At 34.6% G+C, this 24,855-nt stretch overlaps 1 protein-coding gene across 5 annotated transcripts in view; it reads left to right on the plus strand.

Moving 5' to 3' along the window:
• Nucleotides 1–22,163, plus strand: part of TMPO (thymopoietin) — a 34,278-nt gene extending 12,115 nt beyond the window's left edge. The window contains exons 2-9 of one of the 5 annotated variants that reach the window (XM_026013017.2): nt 1,699–1,825; nt 4,289–4,444; nt 9,647–9,744; nt 16,972–17,091; nt 17,191–17,286; nt 17,717–17,827; nt 18,859–18,947; nt 19,943–22,163. In XM_026013017.2, the coding sequence (XP_025868802.1) occupies nt 1,699–1,825; nt 4,289–4,444; nt 9,647–9,744; nt 16,972–17,091; nt 17,191–17,286; nt 17,717–17,827; nt 18,859–18,947; nt 19,943–20,228 (1,083 nt within the window). In that variant the 3' untranslated portion in view covers nt 20,229–22,163. Of the gene's footprint in view, nt 1–1,698; nt 1,826–4,288; nt 4,445–5,515; nt 8,198–9,646; nt 9,745–16,971; nt 17,092–17,190; nt 17,287–17,716; nt 17,828–18,858; nt 18,948–19,942 lie in introns of those variants that run through there. The other 4 variants (XM_026013018.2, XM_026013019.2, XM_026013016.2 and 1 more) reach the window with 4 other exon arrangements.
• The last annotated feature ends 2,692 nt before the right edge of the window (nt 22,164–24,855 follow it).

Raw genomic sequence — 24,855 nt, forward strand, 5'->3', positions numbered from 1 at the left:
CTTCAACGTGGATGGACCTGGAGGTTATTATGCTAAGTGAAATAAGTCAATCGGAGAAGGACAAACAGTGTATGTTCTCATTCGTTTGGGGAATATAAATAATAGTGAAAGGGAATATAAAGGAAGGGAAAAGAAATGTTGGGAAATATCAGGAAGGGAGACAGAACATAAAGACTTCTAACCCTGGGAAACGAAGTAGGGGTGGTGGAAGGGGAGGAGGGCGGATGTTGGAGGGGAATGGGTGACGGGCACTGAGGTGGACACTTGACGGGATGAGCACTGGGTGTTTTTCTGTATGTTGGTAAATTGAACACCAATAAAAATTAATAAAAAAAAATCTTGGGTGTTAATACAAGGGAGATTTCCCAATTACCCACAATTTTTGGAAAATTCAAGTAGGTCAGTAACACAGGATTTGGTCTATTTGACTTTTTTTTTTTTTTTTTTTTTTAGTCTTTTTCTCTATAAAGAATTCAAGGCTATGATATATAGAACTCTTGAACTCTTGGCAACTATTTTGCCATCAGTGTGTAAGTTGCTTAAAGATTTGAGCCTGATTGTATATCAGTGCAATAATTAAAGCCTTCTGAAAATATCTTCACTAAGTTTCATCATCATCTTTTAAAGATTTCTCTTGAATTGATGTTATTGTTCTTATTAGCAGTTATCCTTAAAAAATAATTTCTCATAATGTTGCTTTGGCAAAAAATAGAAATTCTAATACATGGTCAAATCATGTCTGATTTTTATTTTTCCCCCTCAGCATCATTGAAAGTAAGCAGTCCATACAACTGTGGTTTCACCATTTTGTATAAAATATTTCTAGGATACAATATTGATTCATTTGCTTTAGATAGCAATTTGGGCCTAAACTGAATTTGATATTTGTGGCCATTTTTTTGTTGTTGTTGTTCAGTTCTCTGATGCTTTCTGGGATTACTGAGGCATTTTGTAAGACTGTCTGCCACAAGCCTAGAAAGCATCCATACTTCTACCCTCTTCTCTTGTTTATCCTTGGACGTTTAAATAGTTTTCCAGTGAATACTGTCATTGCTTAGGTTATTTTTAAAAATTGTTTTGAAATTTCTTTCAAAGCTTGTTCCATGTTCTTTCACCTTTTCTAAGTGTGAAATGGCCACATAGTACTAAGTGTGATGACAAAGCTGTGTCAAGAGGTGATAGCCATGAAGTTTGACTTCCTTCATGGGTCAAAAACTGGCTACTAAAGTCTCTGTATTTCAAGAATATTCATTTGGGCTTCTTAAATTCTGATATGCTTATTTAAAGGAAATCATTCTTAAATATAAAAATATTATCTTCATGTTAAATCTTAAACTTTCATAGAAGAAACTTTTAAGGATTATTGAAAGAGGCCAGTAGTAAATGATTATCTGGGTGAAAATGTTTAATCCCATTCTACTTACCCTTGAGTTTTTGATGCCATCGCCTCCTCTTTAGATAGGTTAGCCAAAATTGACTATTTAAGTAGTAGTATCTTTAATATTTGAGTTGCTATCATTGAACTTACAAAATATCTTCAAATAACGAGTTGCTTTTATTCTAGTTAATTGCTAAGGCCTAATAAACCTTTAGATCTGACGGAGGGTGAATTCGCATGTTTATTGTATATAATCTTACTTATAAAGTAGGTGAACATTTTTTAACTCTGTGGAAATGATAACTGGACTTTATTTACAGAAAGCCACAAAGAAAACTGATAAACCCAGACCAGAAGATAAAGATGATCTAGATGTAACAGAGCTCACTAATGAAGATCTTCTGGATCAGCTTGTGAAATATGGAGTAAATCCTGGTCCTATTGTGGGTAAGTTGGTAAAATTTCAAGTAGCTTTTCGGTGAGTGCCACACATTGTTTTCTTGTCTTTTCTAGCAGTTGGATTTGGGATTCTAAGGAGCAGCATTTCCTTAATATGACCAGACATAATTTCCTTAACTATAAATGAAGAAAATGAGAGAAATGAACTTAGATAATCTCAAGATTCTCTGTTGTTGAAATTGTTTCATATGGTGTTCATGTCACAACTACCTGGTGAGATATAGGGATCTTACATTACAGTTGAGGAAAATCTGAAGTGACATAATTAGCCGGATTCATCCAAGCCATTAAATTGATGACAGGCTTATTAATACAACTCAGGTTAATTGATTCCTAGCATTTTCAGTTACAAAAGTACCATTTTTGAAGTCTTGTTTTGATTGAATTCAAGAATGATCCCTAAAAGAAAAACTAACAAGAAAACTTGGAGCTAAATCCACTAGATTTCCATCATTTGGTTGCCATCGGTGATTTTGTCTTAATTTTGGAGGGTCTTGACAGTAACCTCAAGATGAGAAATGTCTGTCTTGATCTTTTGGGTTATATAAAAATTTGAACACTGGACAAACCACAAGAGACTCTTAACCATAGGAAACAAACTGAGGGTTGCTGGAGGAGGGAAGGGTTGGTAACTGGGTGATGGGCATTAAGGAGGGCATGTGATGTAATGAGCACTGGATGTTATATACAACTGATCAATCACTAACTCTGTCTCTGAAACTAATAATACACTGTATGTTAATTGAATTAAGATTTTTTTTTGAAAATAATTTTTATGTATTTATTTGTGATAGAGAAAGAGAGAGGCTCCCTGCAGGGAGCCTGATGTGGGACTCGGTCCAGGAACTCTGGGATCACGCCCTGAGCCAAAAGCAGATGCTCTACCACTGAGCCACCCAGACATCCCTTGAATTGAGATTTTTAAAAAATTTGAACACTGGGGAGTTGGGGATTTTTTTTCTATAGGTGAAGTTGCAAACAATTTAGAATGTTGTCTTTCGTTTTATTTAACATACTACTTCCAAGTAGCTGGTAATAAGCCTATGAATATAATTGCCAACAGACATTTGATAGCTTTTTAAATTTTTCATTTAAAATTCCAAAAGAGAGGGATGCCTGGATGGCTCAGTGGTTGAGTGTCTCCCTTTGGCTCAGGAGAAGATCCCAGAGTCCCTGGATCCAGTCCCACCCACATCAGGCTCCCCTCAGGGAACCTGCTTCTCCCTCTGCCTATGTCTCTGCCTCTCTCTCTCTTTGTCTCATGAATAAATAATAAATAAAACCCTTTAATAAAATTCCAAAAGAGCAATGCTGCAAAAATGTGTATTATATATTAGTATGTGTTAAGTTACATATTGGGTTTTCCCAGCTTTTTTTGAGGTATAATTGACAAATTATATATATATTTAGTGTGTGTAATTTGGTGTTTCTAAATTATTTATTGGGAAGCGATCACTGTGATCAAGCCAACTAATATATCCATCACCTCACAGTTTTGAGTTTGAATGTGTGATGAGAGAGCACTTATGATCTACTTTCGCAGATGTCGAGTATAGTAACTATAGCCCATTCTGTATGTTAGATTTCTAGAACTTACTCATCTTTCAGAAATTTTGTATACTTTGACCAACATCTTTCCACTTCCCCCTCCCTAGCTATTCATCTTACAACTACATATATAATATTTTGAGATCTTTTTCTAAAATATGTATTTTATTTTATTCATCTTATAGAAACCAGAGAGGTATATAGTAAGTATAAAATAGAAAATAAAAGCTATTTTTGGCTTTAAATTGGCATTCATGTTGAAATGTGTTAAAAATGTGTTTATAATCAATTTTACCTTGCTATCTAATTGATGATGTAATTTCTGTTGCACACATTTTCTATAAAAGGTTGTTTTAATCACAAGGTAGTTATATCTAAATGTGATTTAACACCTTAAATATATACAGTGTTATATGAAAATATATTCAACTAAAAAAATGATTTATATGACTTCTCTTTTCCCATAATTAAATGGCTCTTTTTAGGCATATTAATATGAGAGAGGTGGGGTTTTAATTAAAGTATTCAGAGGAATACAGTCTGTTTATAAAAATGATTTTTTTCTACAAGGCAATATTTTTCTACATAGTAATGGGAAAAAATATACAAAGTCCAAGACTTTTTGGTCAAAAATGCTTGGTTGTACATGGTTCTTTAGTAGGTGATCTGTAATAAGATTTGTATCAATCTATGTATTCCATGTTACTAATAGAAACATTGTAATCATGTATTAAGATATCAGAAAAACCCCTATTTTAGAAAAGAATCCTTTATATAGTATTTTAAAGCACTTACGTGTAGAAAAGGAAAGAGTGAATGTAACATTTTAATGTTGCTAAAGACAATGAGCAGGATCTTAAATAAAACAGTACAGATGCTCAAGTAAGTTCTGCCTTAATACAGGAACAACCAGGAAGCTATATGAGAAAAAACTGTTGAAACTGAGGGAACAGGGAACGGAGTCAAGATCTTCTACTCCTCTGCCTACGATTTCTTCTTCAGAAAATACAAGACAGAATGGAAGTAATGACTCTGACAGATACAGTGACAACGAAGAAGGTAAAATTTTAAATGATGTTAACCAACTGTATGTAATTTTTTTCAGACTCGTAAGATACAGTAACCCTGAAGAAGATACAATTTTAAATAATATTACCAAGTTATATGTGATTTTTGTTCATATCACCAGTAATCCTCCCAAGTAATTTGATATAAATACCTTTTGTTGAGAATTCTAAGAAACAGAAAACTACAAATGTCTGATTGTTTTTGGTTTTGTTTTTGGGGGTACCTTTATCTTTTTTGCTTCAAATTTCATTTTTCTAAAAGAATATAATATTAAAAATAAAGATATTTTCCCCACTTACCCTTTCCAAGTATTAGCAACACAGAGGCTACCACTGTCATTAATTTGATGCTTATCTTTCCAATCCATTTTAAATACTTCTGAATTCACATCCTGAGATCAACACCTGAGCTGAGATAGAGTCAGATGCTTAACCGACTCAGTTACCTAGGCACCCCTGAACACTTTTTCATATGCGTCTTATACATGGTACTATTTTGAACTTAAATACCATGCTAAGTCTTATCACTTACTTTTCTTTATTCTATTATACTATTGAGATCTCATCTTACTGATTAATTACGTATGTGTCCAGTTTATTAGAATTAATACATAGTCCTAGTATTTATAATATGGCGTATATGCTCTGTTCTCTATTGCTAAGCATTTAAATTTATAGTTTTTGCTAGATAATGTGATTTCAAGGCAGCTATGAAGCAAATATTTTGACGTATTTCTAGTAGACTATTTTAAGAAAATTAGACCATGATATTTAAGTATTTTTTTAAAGTAGTACATGAAATTAATGTTCTTTCTATAAAAGAACGCTTGATATTTATAAAGTTTTAATTCATTTGACTTGTTTGTCAATTTATGATTATTTAACCCAAATTGCTTATATCTTCATAAGCATTGCCTGCCAGGGCACAGTGTGTTGAATTGGTTGTTCAGAATATGAAATATAGTCTTTTCCTTCAACAGCACTATGTTAGCAAGGAGGCAAAGAATAAAATCAGCTTAAACACAAGTAATGCTTAAACTTCCTGCCTCTTTTGCCTCTACAGGAAAGAAGAAAGAACACAAGAAAGTGAAGTCCACTAGGGATTTTGTTCCTTTTTCTGAACTTCCAACTACTCCCTCTGGTGGATTTTTTCAGGGTATTTCTTTTCCTGAAATCTCCACCCGTCCTCCTTTGGGCAGGACTGAACTACAGGCAGCTAAGAAAGTTCATACTTCTAAGGGAGACCCACCTAGGGAACCTCTTATTGCCACAACCTTGCCTGGCAGGGAACATTTGCAGAAGTTAGCCTCTGGAGGGAATTTGTTTACTTCCTCCAAGTCTAGCCATGGTAGATGTTTAGAGAAAAGTTCTTCGGCATCTTCTCAGCATGAACTCGCTGCCATGTTGGTCTCTGCTGCAGCTTCTCCTTCACTGATTAAAGAAACCACCACTACTTGCTATAAAGATATAGTAGAAAATATTTATTGTGGAGAGAAAAGTGGAATTCAACCATTGTGTACTGAGAAGTCCCATGTTTTAGATCAGTCAGTTCTCTCTAGTGAAAGGAAAGGGCTAGAAGAGTCCGAGAGTTCACAAATAATTTCTCCTCCACTTGCTCAGGCAATCAGAGATTATGTCAATTCTCTGTTGGTCCAGGGTGGAGTAGGTAGTTTGCCTGGGACTTCAAACTCTACACCCCCAATGGATGTAGAAAACAGATGGAAGAGAATTGATCCATCTAATTATCAAGACACTGAATCCCTGTCTCCTCCACGAAAATTCCCTAGACTCAGTGAAAAGTCTGTAGAGGAAATGGATTCAGGTTCCTTTGTGGCATTTCAAAATACACCTGGATCCGGAGTGATGTCATCTTTTGCCAAAACTGTTGTCTCTCATTCACTCACCACCTTAGGCATAGAAGTGTCTAAGCAATCACAACATGAGAAAGTAGATGCCCCAGAACTATCTTTTCCCTTCCATGAATCTATTTTAAAAGTAATTGAAGAGGAGTGGCAGCAAATTGACAGGCAACTGCCTTCATTGGCATGCAGGTATCCAGTATCTTCCAGAGAGGCAACACGGATATTATCAGTTCCAAAAGTAGATGATGAAATACTGGAGTTTATTTCTGAAGCCACTCCACCAGTAGGTACTCAAGCAGCTTCCACGGAGTCTTGTGATAAACAGTTAGACTTAGTACTTTGTAGAACATATGAAGCTGCAGCATCAGCATTGCAGATTGCAACCCATACCTCCTTTGTGGTTAGGGCTCTGCAGGCAGACATTAGTCAGGCTGCACAAATTCTTAGCTCAGACCCTAGTCATATGCACCAGGCACTCGGGATTCTGAGCAAAACATATGATGCAGCCTCATTTCTTTGTGAAGCTGCATTTGATGAAGTAAAGATGGCTGCCCATAGCATGGGAGCTTCCACTTTAGGTCGCCGCTATCTCTGGCTGAAGGATTGTAAAATTAATCCAGCTTCTAAAAATAAGCTGGTTGTTACTCCTTTTAAAGGTGAAACCTTATTTGGAGGAGAAGTATACAAAGTAACTAAAAAGCGTGGAAATAAACGCTAATTAAGTTAAGAATAAAAGACACCTATTTGATCTTTGATAATGGGGAACTTAGAAGCTTCTCTAAGAATTTCAATTGCTTTTATGCAAAAATTTTCTTTGAAGATCTTTATAGTTTCCAGATTGGGCTATTTTCAAAGTCAAACTTCTACCCATCAAATTACAGTATAAAAGTAATAATAATAAGTCACATTTTTTGCCTCATACAGGTCACTAACCTATTAAGATTTTACAATTCTCCAAAACTAAGAAAATGCAATTAACTAGAATATAAGTGGAGTCTTCACTGATTTAAATATTACTATATATCTTTATTTTCTGGAACTTGGCTACATTTTTTTTTCTTTTATTCTCACTTTTGTGTTTTTTACCTCTGTATTCCCTCATAATATTCTAGATCAGTGCAATTCAAAGTGCCATACTGCAGATGGTTACTAATTCATAGACAAGAGAAGTGTGCACCAGAATTTGGATCTAGAGACACTTCTTAAATTGATGACAGGGTTTAGTTTTATGGCAAACTTTTATTGATAAAAACGGTGTGCCAATTTACAGTCTGGTACAAGTGTCTCATTTCTTCAAGGACTGGTAGCAAACAGTTCATGGACCACACCTTGCAAAATCTCTAAATCATAAAATTCTGGAATAGTGTATTCTCACTGTCACTATAGTTTGTCAGATGAACTAGACACTGGGAAAGTGGCCTTTTTTTTTTGTTTTTTTATAACACTTTCAAGTTATGTTATGGTTCATGGATGATTAGGCTTAATCTAAATTCTAAAAGCAAATTTATTTTAAATTCTTGAGAAATCATACTATATTCCTTTGTATAAAGCAGTATATTCTGTGTTTTCATTTCTCTGATTGTAAGATAAGTAACTGTAGAGGCATTTAATAACCAAGTTTCTTTGTATTTTTATGGAAAATAGTAGTATTAAGTATCAGCAAAATATAGTCCCTTTGGTAGTCCTGACCATCGCTATATTCTTAGTATTCATGTCCATCTTTGCAGCTTCCTGGGAGTAATTTTGTTATTTGTCTTCTGGAATGTACATGTATACATGTACCTACTAAGTGCTATGTGATATTTTTTTAATGTATTACTGTAGAATCTTTCTGCAAATTCAATAAAGTTATAATTTGAACAGTTTTGTGTGGTCTCCAGAAACATGTTGTATGTGTGTTTTTTATTCTTGGAGTTGCAACAAATTTAGATATTTATACATGGACATCCCTTTTCCATTTCTTCATTGAAACTCGCTTGAGATTCCAGTGGTGTAGTTGAAAATATTCTAATTATCATTGTGTGGTTTTTCTTCTATTAAAGAGCATGTTTTTATTGGCTGTTGGAATTTAAGTCAGAGGAATAAATCTGTAACCAGCTACCTTATTTGTTTAATCAATTTCTGCTTGATTACTACTGGGTTCTTTACTTTGTCATTTCTAATTCTTAGATTCTGAGTTAATAAAACATGAGGTTAAAAAATAAAACATGAGGTTTATAATGTTAATGATTGTTCGAAACATAATATATCATAGATCCATTAATAGATGCTTGGGGAGGTGAAGGTGGGTCTGATACCTTAATCCTAAGTAAAACTGAACTATTTAAATTAGCATGGTAAAAATCACTAATTTGGGGGGAAATTGCAAGTAGACTCTGGACTAAGACTAGATAGCAAAACAGAACTATCCTGATTACTTTTGATTACCAGTGCATTGAGTTCATACAAAACTAAGCTTTTTGTTTAAGAATTGATTCCATTTCTTTTTCTTTCTTTCTCTCTTTTTTTGAAGAATTGACTCCATTTCTATCTCTGGTAGGAAAGTAATCTAACTTAAGTTTTAGGTAATACAAGTTTTAGTAGTCACAATGGACATTAATTTTGCTATGCTGTTATGATAAATGGCCATAGAAAGGTGGAGGTTAACTAAATCTTTACAGGTCTTTAAAAATCTAGCTCTTCAGGGGCACCAGGCTGGCTCAGTTGGTAGAGAGCAGTGACTCTTGGGGTCTACACCATGCTGGGTGTATAAAACTGGAAAAAAAAAAAAAAGCAAAAAACACAAAAAACTAGTTCTTCACATGGTGATAAAAATCAAGGCAAGGAGAATGGAATATTGAAGACTATAAAAAGATATATTTGAGTTGTTTGGTATTGTGGTGATATTGTAATTAATATATATGCACTAGCTTCTCAAAGAAATGTTATTTTTATTAAAATGGAGAGGAGGAAGAAAAGTGACCTGTGAGTTTTATTTTCCTTACCTCCTCAGTTATACCCAGGTGGTTTCTTATGACAAGCCTCCATGAACAGTTTGAATTCACTTTATGTTTTAGGTTATTAGTTCCAGAAAAAGGAAAGAACTAATAGGAAGAAGTGGTGATCAGATTAAGGAGTAGGGGAGTAAACATGGGATAAAATAAGAATGGGGAAGTAGTTTTTAAAGACAGAAATTACAGCTGAACAGTCATGGTTGATTGAGGTAATAACTAATAGGCAAACTTGTTTTACCCAAGAATGTACCTAAAACCAAGGTTCCAGGGTAATGTTAGGATGACCTTGTAGTTTACTGTGTATTTCAGAGAGTAATGTTTCTCCGATGTTATTTCCAGACCCTAAAATAGAGCTCAAGCTTGAGAAGAGAGAGCCACTAAAAGGCAGAGCAAAGACTCCAGTAACACTCAAGCAAAGAAGAGTTGAACACAATCAGGTATCTTTAGTTTTATGATCGCTGTGTTCAGGTGTAAGTAATCTGACAACACTAATTTGCTTGCGTCCTAGCCTTTGGTTAAATTCCAGCACAGTCAATGAAGTGTTCATTCCATTGTTCATCAAATGGCATTAGAAATCTAAACTTCATGTTTTTTGTCAGTAGTGTAGCCTGTGCTTACTGCTAAAGCAAGTGTTAATAAGTGTCTCATTTGTGTTTGATTCTGTGCTAATAAGCATGGTTCAAAGCCAGTCATACTGCCTTTTAAGGGAAATATTTTAAAAGGTGGAAATAAATGCCTAAGCATATATTTTTTTTAAAGGAAGGGGAAAGGATTTTATATTTAATCTTTGTCTAGATTCGTAACTTTGCTTTTACTTCTGCTTGTCTCCTGTGGCTTTTTCCTCGACTCTGAAGCTAATCCGTTCCTAAGACCCCACTTTTCTTCCCCTTTTTGAGGTGAAAATTAATCTGTCTCATTGTGGAGGCAGGATACAGTTTTTCAAAAGGAAAATGTAGGAAATAGAATTAAAAAGCATAATTTACAGAGAACAAATTATTGACTAATCTAGCATTGATTTGGCTGACCTTTACAAGATAGCTATCCCTGGAGTCATTTTCCTTGTCATTTTGTCTAGTTGGTTATTTATCTTTTCTTTGTCTTGTGTCAGTTGGTTATTTATCTTCTGTCATTCTAAAGTCACACATCCTCAGAGGAAGTTCTTGATTTCTTAAGCCATGTCTATCTTGGTTTGATATACTTGATAAGTTGAATTTCAGAATTATTTGTTAGAAATAAGCTTGGTGATTATGGAGAATGTATAGAGCACTCAGTGAAATATTGTGTTTAATATAGAACCAAATACTGGAATAAAAATATTATTGCCCTTTTATCTAGTATTACTAGGGAAGAACTACAAGGTCATGCTGAAGAATAAGAAAATAACAGAGCAAGAGAAACTAGGAAAATCCAGTGAAGGACAATGAAATAGACAAGCATAGAGAATTTTAGTTCATAGTATAAAAGCGGAATGGTATGGAGCCATCAGGAATGCTCGACTGGTCAGATAATAGGTTAAAAGGCAGGATGAGGGATGGTATTAAAGATGGTTTGAGTTGGGGAATATAAACTGAGGGACAGGATAAATAGTAGATTTAGGAGATGACAATGGCCTCATACAAAATTTAGAACATTAAAATCAGAAGGAAGAGTTTAATGACCCTCTAGTCACAGAGCTTCACAAGTTTTAAACATTTTACTAGTTTTGTTTCATCTTCATCTGTACTCCAGCTTCTTAAATTCCTTTTGGTTTTGTTATTTTGCTTTTTCCTGGAATGTATTAAAACAAGTCTGACATTTCACCTGTTAAAATGTCAGTATTTCAGTATATATCTCTAAAAGATAGAAACTATTTCATGTAAACATACATAACAATGCTATTATCATACCTAATAAAATTAATAATTCTTTCATATCTACTCTGTTCAAATTTCTCCAGTTTCAGAAATACTCTCATGATTAAATTACTCAAATCAGGATCCAAGCAAGCCGCACATACTGTTTTGGTGGGTTTTTTTTGTTTGTTTTGTTTTTATCTCGTAAGCCTGTATCCATCTCCACTGTAATATTCTCCTCCATTAATTCAGTGAAGAAACCAGGTCAATTCTCTCCAGAATTTCCCACATTCTTGATTTGGCAGATTGCTTCTTCAAGTGTCATTCAATCTCTTACTCTGTATTTTCTGTAGCCTGGAGTAAGACCTGTAGTAGAGCAGTATAGAGCTGTAGAGTAGACCTTTCTTTGATGATGGGAATGTTTTTTCAATAGCCATGGCTAGAAGTTACCATATTGAACAGCATAGATGTGGAGGATTGGTTAGATTGATGTTCAGTTTCTTTGACACGAATATTTCATAAATGGTGTTCTGCCCTTTATATTTTACCACTTAAGGAGGCAAATGATGCTAAATTAGTAATAGGTTCAGATGTTGAAAGCATGATCCATCCATTTTAAAGTTACATGTCACCCTTTAACAGTTTTGACAGCCATTTATGATTATTGCCTAGATCTACTATTTTGAGGTTGTAAGGTAGAGATTTTTCTCATTCTCTCATTCCATTATGTCTGTAAGTGGAATTCTTTTATAAAGAACTTTTCCCTCATTATCTGCATATTATCTTCAGATAAAATTCACACAGGACAGCCAGCATAATTTGCCAGCTTTCAAATTAAAGTGCCCTAGTCACTTTGAAAGATGATCAATAAAATATTTTTTAACTAGTAAGGTTTTTATATATTTCATTTATGATAAGTTACATTCATCATTTTCAAATTGTGCCATCTTTAGCCATTGGGAATTATTGAGTTGGTTCCTGTGTCGTTTTATTGGCCCTGTTTGTTTTTTGATAGTTTCTTGTTTTCTGCCACAGTAAGATGTCTCAGGGTCATGTATTTTGCCTGCCTTTTACCAAATCAGCCATTTTCCCAAAGAACCCTAATCCTTTTCAATGAAAATATTATTTGGTGGCTACCTACAGTCTGGGTGCTAGGTTGTGCATTTCTGCTGGGTTGTCATTACTTCTAGGCCTTTTTACTAGTAGAGGTAGGAGTACCTGCCTTTTAAAAAGAAAACCAAGCACAAATTCATCAAATTTATGGACGAATGCAAGCTATCTACCTTCTGGCTGTTCTACCTAGATCTCTTTTGTCCTGAGCATCTTGGTTCTTAAAATTATGTGACTTAACGTAGTTATCACTACATAGATGTTTCTAAATAATATAGTACTACTGATCATAAGGCTGCTAAACAGCGGTTTTGGGGGGTTTTTGCAGTGTGGCTTTTTGTTTGTTTTGTCTTGTGGCTCTAAAATCAAAATACTGTGCTTAAAGTGACTTGAATGAATTTTTTTTCTTTCATATCTATTTTTTAATTATGGAGGACATATAGTTTTATTAAGGCGAAATAAGATGGAGTTAGAATCTGGCTTTTATCTTTGTTCCTTCCATTTATAGGTAACTTTTTATTAAGTTTTGGTTAAAATTTTCCTTTTGAAAACATTAAGTAAATACATAGATTAATAGTTATATTTGCTCCCCTCCTTACATAAAAGGCAATGAATTTAGCACATTTCTATCTTTCTGTTAATCTAAACGTGTAACCTGGGTATCACTCTCTATCAGGATACAATATAGCCGTCTTCCGGATTGCTCTGTACCACTGCCTGTCATTGCATTTTATGGATGTACTGTGTTTTTTTTATTCAGCCACTTTCCTTTTGGTGGGTACTTAGATTTTTTTCAGTTATACTGCTTAGATAATGCAAAAATGAATTGAACAGCCTTTTACATGTATCATTACTTATTTTAGCCAGTTTATCTTGGGGAAATCTAGAAGCATAATTACTGGGTAGTTTTGGTTATCAAATCTCCTGCATAAGAGTTGATGCATTTTGCATTCCCACCAGCAATGTATGAGAATACCTTTCTCTAATTGAGGAATAGGACGCTGTTTTAAAAAAAGATTGATATGAGTTAACCAGATTACTAAATTGGTAGTTCTTCAGGGTAACGTGGTTTTTAATTAATTATACTATCTCTTTTTTATAAACTTAGTTTTGTGTAAATCTTTTGTTTAGAGCTTGTTTTTACTGACAGACCTATAGGCTCCTTTAATAGCCCAGCTTCTGTATTCTTTTGTGCCTCAACTGCCTGCTGTCTTTTTGCCTGGTTGCTTATTGAAAGGCAATGTGAGGTTTTTGTTTCTTTCTCCTGTTGTATTCCTGATAAATTAAGGAGTTGCTATAGAACATCTTGCTGAAGATAGATGACACTGTTGTTAGTATTTTGGCACCAGAGTACATAGCAATCAATGAATTTCTTTTCAATCAATAATTTTCCCTTGTTTGCAGTGGATTCTGGTAGAAAAAATCTTCAGAATATCTTTTCTGGTGTGTGAAGAGTTGTCAGCTAGTTTTCTATGAAGGTTATTAATTCTGAATTAGATAATAGTGAGGGCAGCCCTGGTGGCTCAGCGGTTTAGTGCCACCTTTGGCCCAGGGAGGGATCCTGGAGACCCAGGATGGAGTCCCATGTCAGGCTCCCATGGAGCCTGCTTCTCCCTCTGCCTGTGTCTCTGCCCCCGCCCCCTCTCGGTCTCTCAAGAATAAATAAATAAAATCTTGTTTGTTTGTTTTTTAAGATAATAATAGTGAAAGAACTAGTAAAATTAGTTGACAGTCCTCACCCAAAGAATTTAATAAACCTGGGTAAAAGGAAGTATAAATGATTTATAGTGAAAAGTTTATTTCTGCCCCTTCCCAGCTATTCCCCCACAGGCAGCTAATATGTTTCTTGTGTTCCCTTCCATAGAAGAAAATAAAAGAATCTTTAAATGGAACTTGACTTTAAGATCAAAGATTACAGAAATGTAAACATGTTATTTTTTTATTAACCATAATAGTTTCAGTGGATTTGGTAAAATTTTTGATGAAGAGATTAGTCCAAAATACAACAAATGGAAAATCCTGGAATTTGGTAAATAACCAATTTTAAGGAAAAGCAATGTCTCCCCTCATCCCCGCCTTCTTGGACAAAGCTAAAATATCTGGTCTTTGTGTTTTATCAGTTTTATTAGCCCTTTCAAGAAATGCAGTTTTTAGGGGCCCGTGGGTGGCTAAGTTGTTTGGTCTGGTTGACTGCAGCTCAAGAGATGATCCCAGCGGGGAGTCTGCTTCTCCTTCTTCCTCTGCTTCCCCCCCCCTTTGTGTCTCTTTCTCAAATAAATAAATATAATATTTAAAAAGAGAGAAGGAAGTAGTTTTTAATTCTTTGAAGAGTTTTTAAACACTTAGTGTAGAGGCGCCTGGGTGGCTTAGTTGGTTGAATGTCTGCCTTTGGCCCAGATCATGATCCCCAGGGTCCTAAGATCCAGCCCCGCCCTTGGGCTCCTCCCTGCTATTCTGTATGCAGCCTGCTTCTCCTTCTCCTCTGCCATTCCCCTCTCTTATGCTCTCTGACTCTATCTCTGGGTTAAATAAATCCATAAAATCTTTTAAAAAACAAAATACTTAGTATGCACTGATAGTACCAAATAGTACTATCAAACCAGAATATTTTTAAAATATTGCTTCTAATTAATTTTATTGGCATTGAGCAATTAACTATTAAAGAGGAAACAATTGAAAGTAGTTTTAGGAAAATACTTGACTTTGAGATGCATCACAAGTCAGTTACAGTATCTTAAACCAGATGTTTTCAACACCGGCTGCACATTAGAATCCCCTCAGAAGTTGAAAAAAAAAAATTTAACTATGCCCAAGACACTTCTGGAAGAGACTGACTTGATTGGACTAATGTAGGGTTGCAGGCATTTGATAGTTCTCAGAAGCTCCCTAGTTAATACTGTGCTGCCAGGATTAAGAACCTCATATTAAAACTATTCTTCCTTTCTATTCAAGTAATCAGGGATTTGATTGTTAATGAACATTTATCATATTTGTGTGTAATTTAACAGATTTGTCTTTTGACTAATCTTAAGTTTGCATTCAGCAAATATTTCCTATTTGACAGCAGGAGAAGGACCCCAGAGTTTCCAATTGTGAGTCAGAGAAACTCTTACAATGTTAATCCCAAATATAGATAAATACAAATTTAGATATGAGACTAAATAAATTTGTGCCTTGCGGGGTTTTGGTAATAATGTTTTCAGTGAAGTAAGCATACTCACTGGATAAGCACTCTTGTCCCAGGATGAGAGTAAAATAAATCTGTCTTTAAAAATAATAGGAACTTACTTGGAAATGAAAATACCAGTTATTTAGATAAAGTATTAGTTTGAAAGCAGAAGTAACAATATAAGCACATTCTAGTATAATACTAACCATTGATGGATATTCTCTGGTTACTTTACCTGGTAATAGTGGTTTCAGAGTTTAATAACTTGCTACTTGGCTGGGGATCCCTGGGTGGCTCAGCGGTTTAGCGCCTGCCTTTGGCCCAGGATGTGATCTTGGAGTCCCGGGATCAAGTCCCGCGTTGGGCTCCCTGCTTGGAGCCTCCTTCTCCCTCTGCCTGTGTCTCTGCTTCTCTCTGTGTGTCTCTCATGAGTAAAAAAATAAAATCTTTAAAAATAATAATAACTTGCTACTTGGAATGCAGAATCTCAGGCCCTACCCCAGAGCTATTGAATCAGAATCTGCATTTTAACAAAAGCGCCAGGTGGTTGATACGCATATTACAGTTTGAGAAGTACTAGTCTAGTGGTTTTCAAACTAATATGTGAGGACTCCTAAATTATTTTTTATTTTTTTATTTTTTAAAAGATTTTTATTTATTTATTCATGAGAGGCACACAGAGAGAGAAAGAGGCAGAGACACAGGCAGAGGGAGAAGCAGGCTCCATGCAGGGAGCCTGACGTGGGCCTCAATCCCCGGCGGCGCTAAACCGCTGAGCACCAGGGCTGCCCCTAAATTATTTTTTAAATAAGGAAAAATCAATTGGCTTTTCAAGGAGTCAGTAATTTGGGACTGGAAGAGAACAATGACCCATCACTATTGCTACCTTTCTGTAGTAAGGAGTGGATAAAGCACTTAGGTTTGGCATTGAAGTTATAGGCTTGCTGTTTGTGAAAGAGGTAACCGCTAGGTTTTTGTTGCTCAATATTAATATCTGTTTCTAAGAAAAGTTTGATAACTGGGAAGTTTTAAGTTCAGATAGCTGTGTATAGATTAAAATTTTAAACTGAACCTGTTTAAAATTTAGACTGAATCTTAACTACTTGAAAAGGATAATGCTTAACTTGTGTTAACATTTATAAAATTTTAAGGGAAACTGTTTTTAAGGGAAACTGACTTGTTATAATAAATGACTTTCTTATAAAAGTCACGATCAGCCTTTTTGTTTAGACAGAAAAGTGGTGCAGTTGTTTGTGATACAAGAGCCAAATAGCAAACAGCAAGTCACAGAAGGAGCTGGTGATAAATTATGTGCTTTTATTCTTGCTTTTATTACGATTTGTGAGCTCCTTTAGTGTATTTTACTATAAGTGTTTTCCAATGCCTACTTACTAGCTCAGTCAATACATTTAGAAATAAATTGAGGACATAGCAGTTTGCAAATGCTGGCATTGGGAGATTTTTCATGACCTCTCAGTGTGCTAGCTAATATGGCCATTATTAAGGTGTTTGATGTTAGAATATGACTTTTTAATGTGTCGATGCTTGAATAGAGCTATTCTCAAGCTGGAGTAACTGAGACTGAATGGACAAGTGGATCTTCAAAAGGCGGACCTCTGCAGGCATTAACTAGGGAATCCACAAGAGGGTCGAGAAGAACTCCAAGGAAAAGGGTGATGCAAGGCTTACTGCTTAGAATTGGGTTTTCAGATTGGTAGGGTTTTAGTGATTATTTTATATTTATTGTTTTTGTTTTGTTTTCAAACTAACAGGTGGAAACTTCACAACATTTTCGTATAGATGGTGCAATAATTTCAGAGAGTACTCCCATAGCTGAAACTATAATGGCTTCAAGCAACGAAACCTTAGTAAATATGTTTCATAAACTATACAAGTGGTATTCTTTGTAAATTACCCTTTAATTAGAATTGGGGAGGTGGTAAATTTTGGCAAATCTCAAACTTGTGTTTTTAAACTAATTTCCCCATATAGTTCTGAATTTTAGAATTTGGCTAAATTCTAAAATTCTAACCTCTAATTCAGTATGGCTAAGTTATATATATAAACTTGTTCCAAGAATCCTACTAAGTTTTGTAAGGATACTTTCTTGCTAAAATATTTAAAGAATGGTAAGACTTCATATGAGAAGCACTGAATATGTTCATTTCTAGGTTCTTTTGCCTAAATTTTTATTACGGGAAAGTTTTCAGATATTACAGAAATAGAGTATCTTTTTTTCTTTTTACGTGTCTGTTTTGTGTGGATAATTCTGAGTCTGAATAATTTGAATCTTGGCAGGTTGTCAATAGGGTGACTGGAAATTTCAAGCATGCAGCTCCTATTCTGCCAATCACTGAATTCTCAGACATACCCAGAAGAACACCAAAGAAACCATTGACGAGAGCTGAAGTAAATGCATAAAATTTAGATCGATGCTATCATTGATCTTTTAAAGAGGAAATTTTTTATATTTGTTTTTTGCAGTGGGAGGGAGCAGAGCTTTCTTAACTGGGTGGGGTGTGTTTGTGTGTGTGTGTATATATATGCATATGTTATTTTAAAGACATACTTTATTAGTGACAATCGAAAGTAACTAATATAGTATGATATGCTAATACTATCTGCTTGCTCCTGTGTCTCTTAAGTTCTACTTTTCAAGGGAGTATTCATTGGTGTGCTGCTTCTAATATGTTCTCTTTGTTATTGATGTGGGTTGAAAGCATTACTGGGCTGTTGGGGAGGCTATACTATCTTTTACTAAAAGGTCAAATAATAAGACTTTAATGTGACTTTGTATGATGCTTGAATTAACTCCTGTATAATTAAGCTTTAAAGTACTAACTGCATGATGCATTATAATTTTAATGAATTTTCACCAAAGGTTGTTTTGATCTGAGCGTAACGGTAAACAGCAAAAACCATCAGATTATTTTATTTAAAAAATCATTTTATTTTTTTTTTAAGTTAAAAAGATTGAATTGACTCGGTAGTTAAAAGATATACTAAAATTTGTTAAAGATCCATGTTAATTTGATATCTTCCATATTTCATTATTTTATTAGAAATTTCTTAACAGAAGAAGAAACCGTGTATTTTTAATATTAATGAAAAGCATGGGAAAATCCAGTGGGGGAACCTAATGCTGCCATATTAGCTGTACTGAATTTTAGTTTTGGGGGGTTTTGTGGAGTTTTGTTTTGTTTTTTTAACTTGCTTGAATGTGTGGCAGTCCCCAGGCCCCCATTACCACATTAACATTGAAAAAAATTGAAGGGAGCTTTGGAAGTATATGAATACTTGGGTGGTGATGAATTTAGAAAGGGCAGTGGTAAAAGCTCGGGCAGACTTGAAAGCATTCTGTTCTCTGAAACTTCTTTTTTTGATTATGTTTTAATTGCACATTTACACTAAAGGTTAACTTGTTGTTTGTTTCTTATTAGGTGGGAGAAAAAACAGAGGAAAGAAGAATAGAAAGGGATATTCTTAAGGAAATGTTTCCCTTTGAAGCATCTACACCAACAGGAATTAGGTATTCAGATACATTAAAACAAGTATTAGTGTATTCTACTAGGGCGTTTTTATATATTTACTTATTTATTCCCGCCTTTATTGAGGTGTAATTGACATAAAAAATTGTATATATTTAGGATGTACAACATGATTATTTAAAATGCATATATAGGAATTTTAATTTTTTAATTTTTAACTAAGTGTGGTTGGCATATAATATGGGAATTTTAGTTTTTAATTCTTCACAGTTATTGTACCTGTGTTCTCAGAATTAAACTGTTCTTTTGAGAATAGTTTAATTCTAAGTCACCAGTTCATGTTCTTGAAAGTTGAGTCAGTTTCAAAGTTAACTTTAATAAGCTGAAGTAAAATAAATAATTTGCCTTCTTTCTAATTCTTTTCTCTAAACAGAAACATAGAAGGAAATAATTTTTTTACCTTAAGGTTTCCCTTTACTAATTGAAAAGACTGTTTAGATAACACCTGAATTGTTTCCTGACTGAAAGAAGCACAAATTTATTTTTTTTCCTCTTATCTCCTAAATATCCTGGCTCTGAAAAGAAGATAAGTTTAGTGACTATTAGTGTTCTGAGTCTTATTTTCTAATAGAATGAGCATCCAACATTTTATTTATTCATTTTTTAATTTTATTTATTTATGATAGTCACACAGAGAGAGAGAGGCAGAGACATAGGCAGAGGGAGAAGCAGGCTCCATGCACTGGGAGCCCAACATGGGATTCGATCCCGGGTCTCCAGGATCGTGCCCTGGGCCAAAGGCAGGCGCTAAACCGCTGCGCCACCCAGGGATCCCAGCATCCAACATTTTAAATGAAAAATGTATAGAGATTTTAAATAGGCTGACTGACCTCATTATTTACATGTGACAGTTTTCTATTATTATTTCAAAGAATGTGTTTGAAATTAGGAGTGGTAATAACATTTTATATTTTATATTGAAATCATGACTTTTATCTAAATTTATTTTTTTTCTTCCTGCTTTCACTCCCAACAGTGCTAGTTGCCGCAGACCAATCAAAGGGGCTGCAGGCCGGCCATTAGAACTCAGTGATTTCAGGATGGAAGAATCTTTTTCAACTAAATATATTCCTAAGTATGTTCCCTTGGCAGATGTCAAGTCAGAAAAGACAAAAAAGGGACGCTCCATTCCCATGTGGATAAAAATTTTGCTGTTTGTTGTTGTGGCCATTTTTTTGTTTTTGGTCTATCAAGCTATGGAAACCAACCAAGGAAATCCGTTCAGTAGTTTTCTTTCTAATGACTCTGGTAAATCCATCTGAATGATATCTCTTTGGCACACTCAATTTGGTCTCCTATTTTTTCTAATAACTGTATAAAGAAAATTTGTGTACACTTCTTGACTTGAGAACTAAAAATAATGTGATTTCACCTCAATAAATGTAGATTTCATTGAAAAGCAAACAGGATATATAAATGGACTTCATTTAAATGTTTTGGACTTTGGACGAGTAGGAGATCACTTCGTGCCATATGAATAATCTTTTTTAGCTCTGGAACATTTTTGTAGGCTTTATTTTTTTAATGTGGACATCTTATTTCACTTTTGAGAAAAATGTATATTGTTTTTGTGTATTTGGGAAACAAGAAGGGCAAAATATGATAGTATAATGTGAAGCTACACATTTAAATACTTTGAATTCTTACAGAAAAGATTTTAAGTATTATTCTCTGCTGTATAAAAACTTTAGAGATACGTGAAACATGACATTGGTAAGAAAACAAGTAACTTGGGTTGTACTTTTTGTAACTGCCACAGGTTTGATGTGTTTATGGGGGAACATACAGCAATAATCTCTTCTGTAACTTTTATTAATAGTAATATTATTGTAGTCCTATTGTACTCACTTTTTAAAAGATTTCTAGCATCATGAATGTCCTACTTCAGTAAGACCCATTTAAATGCTGTTGATATTTTAGCAGGGATCTTTAGTGCAACATATACATGTTTTAGAGAATTGTTAGCTAGCTGTATATGTTTTTAAAAACCGTTTAGCTAGCTATAAGGCTGTAATTGGAAACTTGTACTTTTTATTTACAACAAAACATTTATTCTGTTAATCCAGTTTGCTACCAAAATATTTTTTAGATATAAGTGTGTGTCTGTTTAGAAGTTAGAAACTTTAAATACTGGTCTGAAGTTCCATTTGGATTCATTATTACATCGTCTTGTTACCAAAAACAAAATTTGCTATTTTTTTCCCCTATATTTTTCAACAGAATTTGATTTAAAAGTCCAAAAAGTGTTTACTTAAAATTACATAGTAAACTTTTCTTAGATACAAAGTAGTTAATACATAAATTTATAATCTCTGAATATGAAGTGGGCATTATGATTTTTATATACTCTTGAAATGGTTAACTTATCTTTGTGGTTGATTTATTTTATTTTTTAGTTAAAACTTACCTCATGTATAACTTGGTTAAGTAAAGTAGTAAGTAATTGAAATTTCAGTAGAATCAAGTAAAACAAAAATTTAAACTTACTCATTTGAATTTCAACTTTACAGTGATTGACCATAAAGCACACTAAAAGTATAAGTTATTTTAAATATCATCTGAAATAAAAAGATACTTTTAAAAAAGCAAAAGCTTAATATGTATATTTAGACCAACCACATAATTTTTATTTCATTAGCTATATTCTGGTGTTTGGCTTTGAATTATTTTGTAGACATTTTTCACTTAACTTTGCAATTGATGAGAAATTTGTAGGTCTGGTCCTATGGAGGAGTGGGGAACTTACTCCTACATCAGAAATGCTTGCCTCTCTGAGTAAAAGTGTTTCTTTGAAATGAGCCACAGAGGGGGCACGTTTTACTCATCTTTTCTGCAGTACAGTAATAGCAGTCTACTTTTCCTTGTTTCTAAACTTTGCTTCCCTTTTTGATTAGAAATTGTGAGAAGCTGCATTTAATGTTTAAAAATATGGGAAGATAAATCGAACTTATATGTATGTAAGATCAATTTTCTAATAGAAAGGTATGGTCCAAAATAGTAAAAGAAGGACCAGGTAAAACATGTAGTTTGTTTTTTTCTTTTTTTTCTTTTAACGTATACTTGGTCTTTTGTCTGTGTCTGTTTTATTCCACTAGAATAAATGTGTCCTTGATGTAAATGCAAAGCATTTCTTCCTGATTAAATTGTAGATGTAGACTTTACAATATAATTCAATAATAAAAAATAATTAACCTCTAGTTTTGTCATTGTAATAAATGCTTTTCATATAGTACAAACTATTAAGACACCTGATAATGTTTCTTATGTGAGTTTTATAGATTGTTGAATTTTAGTTCTCATTTCAGTCTACTCTTTTATATTTTGCTTCTAATCATTTCATAATCAGCTCCTCATTTGTTCACGGATAAGTGGTGGATAGCCATTATTCTCACAATGATAGAGGGAAGCTTTCAAAGGAACCTCTCCCACTCTACAGTAAAGTAATAGAGTACAATATAATATACTTTGTTCAGTCTCCCTTTCCTTTTTCCCCCCCAGTTTTACTGTCTTAGTACTTCTCTCTGATACTCATTGTTGGTCTTGCTTTGAGATTAAGCAAAGATGTTGCCAAGGTATATTAATAATGGAGCTGTGTTCATAAGATGGAAGTGTTTTTCTCTGTCCATCATTCATGCGTCTCCCAAAGGTGAGTTTATTTAAATTTGTGGTTCTTAAAGTAATATATATCCTATAATTAGTTAGAAAGCACATAGCATCAAAGGCTTACCATGCTTATTGCATGCTTACCCTGTGCTAGATATCTACTGTTTTATGTGCCTTGGCATGTATTGACTGACTTAATCCTTGTGATAATCCTGTGAAGAAAGTATTTTCTTTTTTTCTTTTTTTAAGATTTTATTTATTTGTGAGAGACACAGAGAGAGAAAGAGAGGCAGAGACACAGGCAGAGGGAGAAGCAGGCTTCCTGCAAGGAGCCCGATGTGGGACTCGATCCCAGATCCTAGGATCATGCCCTGAGCTGAAGGGAGATGCTCAACCGCTGAGCCACCCAGGCGTCCCAAGAACGTATTTTCTTAATGTCTCATTACAAAAAGGAAATTAATGCTCAGAGGGGTTAAGAGACTTGTTGAAGTTTGCACAGCTGGGAAATGATGGGTCTCTTTACATACGATACAGCAGAAAGGACATGAAAGACTAACCCCACATATATACTCTGTACCCATTTTCTTATTCAGCCTTGCTCCTTCTACAGTTTTGGTGCCTCTAAGTTCCAAACTTAAAATGCGCTTCTAGTTTTCATCTTTCTCTGTCGCCATTTAAGTTTCTTTTATATATAAATATTTGACATAATACATTATGTAAATTTAATGTGTGTTACTTTGATACATTTATTTTTTTAAGATTTATTTATTTATTCATGAAAGACACAAACTGAGAGAGAGAGGCAGAGACACAGGCAGAGAGAGAAGCAGGGAGCCCGATGTAGGGACTCGATCCTGGGATCACGACCTGAGCCGAAGGCAGGTGCCAACCACTGAGCCACCCAGGTGTCCCACTTTGATACATTTATTGTAATATGATTGCTGCTATAGCAACTTTGCACGTAATTAGGGTATAATATTGTTTATACTAAAGGCCATTCTTTCATAAATAATGGGATCTCTTTTCAAAGTCCATATTTTACTGAAAGCTATTTTTAGTTTGGCATCATAATCATAGTACATTAGAATACATTGATCAGTATTACCTATCCTATCATGAATTATATACTAACTTTTAATTGCATAATTTCTTAAATTTAAAATGATTAATTTATTTAAATATGTTATTTTTTTAATTGATTTTTTTGTTTGTTTGGATTTTATTTATTCATGAAAGAGAGGCAGAGACATAGGCAGAGGGAGAAGCAGGCTTCATGTAGGAAGCCCAATGCAGTACTCGATCCTAGGACCCCGGCATCAAGCCAAGGCAAAGGCAGACACTCAACCACTGAGCCACCCAGGCATCCCTAAATGTTATTTTCTGTTTTATTTTTCTTTTTTTTTTTTTTTTTTTTTAAATTTTTATTTATTTATGATAGGCACACATTGAGAGAGAGAGAGGCAGAGACACAGGCAGAGGGAGAAGCAGGCTCCATGCACCGGGAGCCCGATGTGGGATTCGATCCCGGGTCTCCAGGATCGCGCCCTGGGCCAAAGGCAGGCGCCAAACCGCTGCGCCACCCAGGGATCCCTTATTTTCTGTTTTATATTAAATTTACATACCCTATTTTTTTCTAAGTTTCATTTTCTATTTTTTTTAAATTCCAGTGTAGTAACATACAGTATTCTATTAATTTCAGGAATACAATATAGTGATTCAACAATTCTACACATTACTCGGTGTTCATTAAGCTAAGTGTGCTTTGTGGCACCTGGGTGGCTCAATGAGTTAAGCATCTGCCTTCTGCTCAGATCGTGCTCCCCAGGGTCCCGGGATCCAGCAGAGTTGGACTCTGCTCAGTGGGGAACCTGCATCTCCCTCCTACCTGCCACTCCCCCTACTTGGTGTGCTCACTCTGTCAAATAAATTAAAATCTTAAAAAACAAAACAAAGGTACTCTCTTCATCCCCTTCATGTATTTCACCCATCCCTCACCCACCTCCCCTCTGGGACCATCAGTTTGTTCTCTATAGTTGATTCTGTTTTTTGGTTTGTTTTTTCTTTGCTCACTTTTGGGGTTTTTTCCCTTAAATTCCACATATGAATGGAGTCCTGTGGATTTGTCTTTTTTCTTTTTTTTTTCTTTTTGTTTTTAATAGGCTCCACACCCAGCATGGAGCCTTAATATTGGTCTCAAACTCCCAACCATGAGATCAAGACCAGAGCCTGAGCTGAGATCAAGAGTCATCTAATTGACTGAGCCACCCACGCACCCCCATGTGGTAC

Source organism: Vulpes vulpes, chromosome 10 (assembly GCF_048418805.1).
Source record: "Vulpes vulpes isolate BD-2025 chromosome 10, VulVul3, whole genome shotgun sequence".
Classification (NCBI taxonomy): Eukaryota; Metazoa; Chordata; class Mammalia; order Carnivora; family Canidae; genus Vulpes; species Vulpes vulpes.